The sequence below is a fragment of the Amblyraja radiata genome, chromosome 24 (assembly GCF_010909765.2).
Source record: "Amblyraja radiata isolate CabotCenter1 chromosome 24, sAmbRad1.1.pri, whole genome shotgun sequence".
Classification (NCBI taxonomy): Eukaryota; Metazoa; Chordata; class Chondrichthyes; order Rajiformes; family Rajidae; genus Amblyraja; species Amblyraja radiata.
In genome coordinates this window covers 6025373-6032501 of record NC_045979.1, presented here as the reverse complement: position 1 = coordinate 6032501, position 7129 = coordinate 6025373, and the positions used below count along the sequence as shown (strand labels likewise).

General features: G+C 38.2%; 1 protein-coding gene across 4 annotated transcripts in view; it reads right to left on the bottom strand.

Annotated features, from left to right (window-relative positions):
- Window positions 1-2731: 2731 nt before the first annotated feature.
- LOC116986719 (suppressor of tumorigenicity 7 protein homolog) overlaps window positions 2732-7129 on the bottom strand; it is a 139998-nt gene continuing 135600 nt past the window's right edge. For all 4 annotated transcript variants that reach the window (XM_033042316.1, XM_033042318.1, XM_033042319.1 and 1 more), the window contains one exon: window positions 2732-3181. In XM_033042316.1, the coding sequence (XP_032898207.1) occupies window positions 3086-3181 (96 nt within the window). In that variant the 3' untranslated portion in view covers window positions 2732-3085. The remainder of the gene's footprint in view (window positions 3182-7129) is intronic.

The following is a 7129-nucleotide window of genomic DNA, read 5'->3' as shown; positions in this document are numbered from 1 at the left end:
ACAAATAACTTCACTTATAAATTAGGGAGAAAAAAGATGTGAACACAATTATAGCAGAGATGGGTGTGTGCATCCTTTGGGAAGAAATATGACACAAGAGGAAGGAAACTCTGAACATCTGTTGTAAAGCACCAGTCACCAAGAATATAATTGCAACAGATGTAGTTGTTAAAGATGAGTTCAAATTACCTCAGATAGACTGGGCAAGTTTCAGGGGCAAAAAGAACAAAATATGACATTGAGCATAGTAATTCATTGTTAAATTAATCAACCCACGTGATTAATTTGGTTATATGTAGATGATCCTAATTTCTTTTTGGATCCGGAATTCAAATCTATGATGCAAATTGTGAAGGATCCCAATGCTATCTATTTCAGGGCTTCTCAATGTGTCCCCTTGTCATGCATTTTACTTCTCACCAATGTTTATTAAGAGCATTTAGAAGCTCATTGGGCAACTTTCCAAAATGATACAATAAATTAAGTGAGACAAAAAATGAGAGCCTGGCACTTCAACAAGATTCACACTAAATGTGTATTAATAATACAATATAGGAATCTGACCAACAAATGTCCGTGTAATCTGTGTGAGTAATTTTGTCTAAAGGGCAATGATGGCCAATTCACTGGGAAGTATGTGGGGTTCTTTAAATTGTGCCAATAGATTTTTTATGTTGAAATAGATGAACTATCACTATCAGAAAGGAATAGAGAAAACTAACACAGCAGAAGAAAGAACAGAGAAACACAAATAAGTTAATATAAGAATGTAAGTTGTGGCATGAAGTAGTGCTAAACAATAAAAAAAATATGCAAGATTAGCAATTCACGAGAATCAAAATGACAACATATACATATCTGAAAAAGGACCATTAATCCTGAAGTGGGGCTTAAAATGACATTACCTCTGACTTAAAGAGTGCCACCAACTAAACAATGAATGATGCCATTGGCTTCCACTTTCCAATGCATTTTACTAAAATAAAACAGATAGTTTTGGAAAGGGGAAAAAATATTGGATGATAAATCCAAAATATGTTAAGTACTAACAGAGTTGGAGATGAGGTGGGTCACAAGAAGTGAAACCTGGCTATTTAATCTCAAACAAGCATATGTATTGCAGCAGAGTCTATTTAAGTCCTGGAGATAAAAGCTGGATTTGTGGCGAAGAATTGTTGCATTTTTTACATTTTTCAGCAAAATGCAAGCACCTTCATGCACATTATATCCAACAAAAAATGATCCCAGTCACTTAGGACATAGTTTTGAATATCTTAACCATCTTCACTCTAACAAGTATTTGGTCTCTTTAGTCACTCAGCATAATTTAAAAAAAAATCTAATCCTTGGTACCAGGTGTGTAACAAATAAAGGGGTTAATTTTAACCACTTTCCACAACCCTAGAACATGTGGATGAAAATAAAACTGAAAGCACAAGAAATCCGAATTTGTAAATTTAACCTGCCTGTTTCTAGTTTTAATAAAGACATTTACATTTGGGTGGGGGGAAGGTAGAGGGTACAGGGCACTTGGAGCACAAGACCATTCTATTCTCAGGAAGATTCTCACAAAATCTATTAAGAAATATGTGGTTCGGTGTTTTAACTTTAAATTATCTTTAACACCTGCAGAGTAAACGTCCCAATTTTAGGGACGGTGATTTCAGTTGGTTCCAGATTCCTCGTAGTCCAGAAAAGAACATCAACTTTCTGAGAGTCCAAAGAACAGTCTTCTCTCAGCCTTTAATATATACAACATATGCAGCCTTCATACCTGTCTTGTACAGAGAATTCAGGGATTCACAATGCTGTGAGAGGCGGAATCCCTCCTCATCTCCATATTAAATGGGTGATCCATTATTTTGACATTATGCCCCCCCCTCCCCCCCAGAGTTCTAAAGTACCACAGGAAATAAAATATCCCTTCAGCTTCAATTGTCAAGTTCTTCAGAATCTTTTGGTTCACTACGATGACCTCTCATTCTTCTAAACGAGTATAGGATAATCTGCTCAATCTTTCCTCGTAAGCCAATCCATTCATCATGCAATGAAGCTAGAATACCTTTTCTGAACTGCTAACAACACAAGCATATCACTCCTTAAATATGGAGTTGAAACCAAACATACTGCTGTGGGTGACATCTTACTAAAGACCTCTATAGCTGCAGCAAGCTATCCTTACACTCGTAGATAACTGACCAACCACAATCCTTCTTTCATAAAAAAAACATGTTTACAGATATATGATTGACCAAATATCCAAAAAAATCATTCTGGATATGATTTTTGCCACTGAATTTTACAATACTGATGAAGGCTATTCGGCCCATTGTTCTTTAGATTGTCAAATTCAACTGGTCCTGCTCACCAACTCCAAATACTTCAATAAACCAAATCCACTTAGCATTCAAATATCTATAAAATATTGTAAAGAGCACAGAAGGTTAAATTCAACTGCAGGGTATGGCGCTACAAGCCATCCTCAAAATTATACTGACATCGGGAAAATCTTTACATAAAAATTGTTCAGCAAATGAAATAACCTTTCAGAGAGTGCTATCTTTGTAAAAAATCTTGGAAATATTTAAGAAACAAACGTATCCAACTGGGGAGGCACAATAGAAATTCTTTAAATAGCTGAAGCAAGATGAACTGAATGCCTAAGTCATTTGTAATCCTTGTAACATTGTGGTGTGATGGAAATAAAATGTGGTTCAGTCACACAAAGAAAGACATTGCACAAATTAACTTTATTTCTTTTCCCTTTTGATTTTTTTTGTCCATTTCTCCATGTTTGCAAGTAGAAACTGAAATAATTTCTCCTTGGTTCTTTGATAAAAGGTTAAAGAATCCAGACTTGGCAAAAGTAACAGTGTATCCGACTTGCAGTAGTAGCATTCTCCTTGTTCTTCCCTTCGGCTTAGCCTGGTCAGTGTTCCATTGAAAACTGACAGATCCACAGAGAAGGGTTGGGGCGAGGATGGCGATGGAAGGGGGAGGAGGGAGCAGGAGGGTGGGGGTATTGATGGTGTTGTTGAATTTTGGGAGGAAGAGCATTGGGTCTGTTTTTTATGAACCATTTCTGTCAGATTCGGGTCAGCAGGTGCCAGAAGCTGGAGGGTAAGACACTCTCAATCTTCTCCATCACAAAGTTGAAGGGTGCAAAGAGCGTACTGAAGAACTGCAAGATATTAAACAGTAAGGAAACAGAGATTAGAAGTATGCCTTATGATTAATATACAGGAGCAGCATTATAAAACCACACATATCTTTTTGTTTGCCTCTTGCTAGACATGTCATACCAAACCTCTGAGGGAAATACAAAGATATTTGCAAAATTAATCTCCAGAATGTCAATGACAATGACAAACTCCACATTTAACAATGAAAATAACAATGAAAAACTCCACATTTTCCCTGTTCAAATCACGGCAAACATAACCATCATGAAAATAAAACCAGTCTTGAAAATGGTTTGAAATATAAGCAGTGGAAGGTGAGTAAAGCAGTTTGTTTGGATTAGCAACCTAATATTGGACACAAGAATCAAACGCATTACTTTATTACACAATAATAATAATAATAATAATAATAATAATAATAATAATAATAATAATAAACTGTCGGCTTGATGGCTCAGAATAATTTTCTTTGCTCAAATGATATTCTCGGCAAGAGTCTTAAATGTTTCCAAACTTTTTTAAAGACTATTGGATGCTGTGATAGGAGTAGATCAATGTTAGGTTTCTAAATTAATATACTGATCTAATGATGAGGAAAGATTATCTGCATCCTTGTAGCTTACTCAACCAAGTTAGAGGTCACGTGTAGGCTGACTGGTTATAAGCTCTTTTTTATAATTTAAATGTTGCAAAGAAGCAAATTCATCTTCTGCAATCTACTTTCTTACGCAGGCAAGCTTGCAGAATCGTGTAAGGCATGGGTCGGCAACCTACGGCCCACGGATCCGACCCGTAACCCGAAATCATCCAGCCCGCAGGCGGTTATTTTTTTCAATTAGTTTTCGTGACCTGGGAACTGTAGCCAGTCCCAGGGAAATGCTGTACCTCTAAAACTAAAAATAAACATTTGAGGAACTGATTGAAGATTCTTGTTGGCTTTGAAATGTTGAGACTCAAATATTGTCCAAACCTTTCCAACAATAATCACTCGAGGTTGGCAATGAACTCCAAGACTTGAGCACATGTCTGAAATCTTTTGGATTCTGACATTATAGATTACAATATGATTCATATTTCAATTAGTCTGTGCTGATGGTTATTGCTCTTCTATCATATGTAGGATTAACATGTTTTTCAATTTTTCTTTCTCACAGAGATTCCTTATGTTTGCCTCACCTGTTGTGGCGAGGTCAACACTATGACTGGATAAAGAATTGGCTTCATGGGACAATGCAGAGGGTGATGGTGGAAGGCTTTTAATCGGACTGTAGGCCTGTGAGTAGCGGTGTGCCTCAGGGATTGGGTGCTCGACCCATTGCTGTCTGTGATTTATATCAACAATTTGATGGGAATGTAGAAGGCATGATTAGTAAGTTTGCAGATGACACTAAAGTGAGTGGTATTGAAGATGGCTTTCAAAAATTACAGCAGGATCTTGATCAGTAGAACAAGTGGACTGATGAATGGTTAGCAGAGAATGTAGATATGAGCAAAGTCATAGATTGTTGCATTTTAGGTAGTCAAACCAGCGTTGGATCTTCACTCTGTATAGCAGGGCCCTGGGGAGTGTTGTAGAGAAGAGGGATGTAGGAGTGCAGGTACATAGTTCCTTGAAAGTGGCGTCATAAGTAGATAGGGAGGTCAATAAGGATTTTGGTATATTGGTCTTCATCAGTCATGGTATTGTGCGTATAAGTTGTGATGTTATGTTATAGTTGTGCAAGACGTTGGTGAGAACGTATTTGGAGTATTGTGTTCAGTTTTGGTCACCCTGCTACAGGAAGGAGGGGTAAAGCTGGAAAGAGTGCAGAGAAGATTTACAAAGATGTTGGCAGGACTTGAGGGCCTGAACGAAGGAAGAGGTTGGGCAGGCTAGGAGCACAGGAGGATGAGGGATGATCTTATAAATGTGTATACGTTCATAAATGGTAAATGAACAGAGCCTTTTACCCAAAATAGTGAAATCAAGAACTAGGGGTTATAGGTTTACGGTGAGAGGAGAAAGATCCAATAAGAAAATCTGAGAGGCAACTTTTTCACAGAGGGTGGTGGGTATATGGAATGAGCAGCCAGGAAAGATAATTGAGGCAGGTACTATAACAACATTTAACAGACATTAGGACAGGTACATGGATAGGAAATGTTTGGAGGAACATAGATCAAACACGGCAGGCATGACTATTGTAGATAGGGCATCTTGGTTTGCATGGGCAAGTTGGATTCTATGACTAATACACTGAGTAAAAACATTTTTCCCATTGGAATTATGTCACAATCTGCTCTGCTCACATAACACATTGTGGGCTTCTAACTACCACTTTAAGTAATTTGCTATTAATTCTATCAATCCCTCACTAACCTATTGAAAACATATTTGCTTTTCTTGTTCCCAATTCTGACAAAAGGTGTAAAATTTGAAACATTACCAATTTGTTTTCTCCACAAACTAAGTGCTAAGTGCTTCGAGCATTTTCTGTTTTATTTTCAGATTTCCCACATGTGGGTTTAATGATTCTAGTTTAGTTCCTGTTGGTTTTCTTCTGATTCACTTTATTGTGACCAAGCCTTTATTGTCAGTGTGGGCAAGTGAGGCTGAAGGGCCTGTTTCCACACTACAAAACGTCCACATTTTGGAATGAAGTCAAAAAGAGAAGAGATTAATGCATTTATATGTAAAGAGCGAGACTAATTCGACCAATGCTTTTTATATTAAACCTCTCAAAACACTGTCAGGTCCAGCACAAAGTGCTGAAGGGTCTTTTTGTGTAAACCAGCATCTGCAGTTCCTTGTTTCTGCACTGACAGGTCCAGTGGGCTCAATAGACAATAGCTGCAGGAGTAGGCCATTCGGCCCTTTGAGCCAGCACCGTCATTCAATGTGATCATCCCCAATCAGTACCCCGTTCCTGACTTCTCCCCATATCCACTGACTCGGCTATCTTTAAGAGCCCTATCTAGATCTCTCCTGAAAGCATCCAGAGAACCTGCCTCCACCACTCTCTGAGGCAGAGACTTCCACAGACTCACAACTTTCAGTGAGAAAAAGTGTTTCCTCGTCTCTGTTCTAAATGGCTTACCCCTTATTCTTAAACTGTGGCCCCTGGTTCTGGACTCCCCCAACATCGGGAACATGTTTCCTGCCTCTAGCGTGTCCAAACCCTTAACAACCTTATATGTTTCAATAAGATGTCCGCTCATCCTTCTATTGAGTGCTCAGGTTGGCTCAAAACTACACCTTCAAAAGCATGGAAAAGACTTGTCCTGTGCAAAATGGTCAGGCAACAATTAAATTTACTTTATTCCACTGGCATACAAGAGCACCACCCACAGATGTACAGTAAAACTCTGATAACCTGGCACAGTCAGGTCTTTTTCAAATTTTCTAGACTTTTGGACATTAATGTTATTAATATGCAACTCAGTTACACCTTCATGATAATAAATTCTGCAGTGAACTAGGTGGGTTCAATACAAACGCAGGAACCGTGGTCCTGGCAGATGCAAGGGGAGTGTGACAAACATTACTGAGTGAGCTACATGCTGAACCATCAGGTATCAGAATAGTAGAATGGAGGATTCATGAAGTTTTAGGTGGGTGGTGTGAGCAATGCTTTATGGTGGACAGTATAAATGATGGCGGAGAAAGTAACCTTTAAAGGACATATAGAGAAATATTTCAAGCCAAAGAAAGAGAAAGGGTGGATGGGGGAGTAATTTTCGATTGCTCTACTTTGTTTCTACTGAACTTTGTCTTAGAAACAATAACAACTTTATTCCTTTGGCGAAAATATATATAGTAACAACTTCATTTGAGACTGATAGCTTCCATCCTGAAACATTGTGAAGCATGTGTGTTCATCAGCATGAGTTAGATGATTGCTTGACCCAGCATGAAGCCCTTGACCTCCTCTGCAAGCTTGTAACTGAATCTCAATGCAAAATAAACT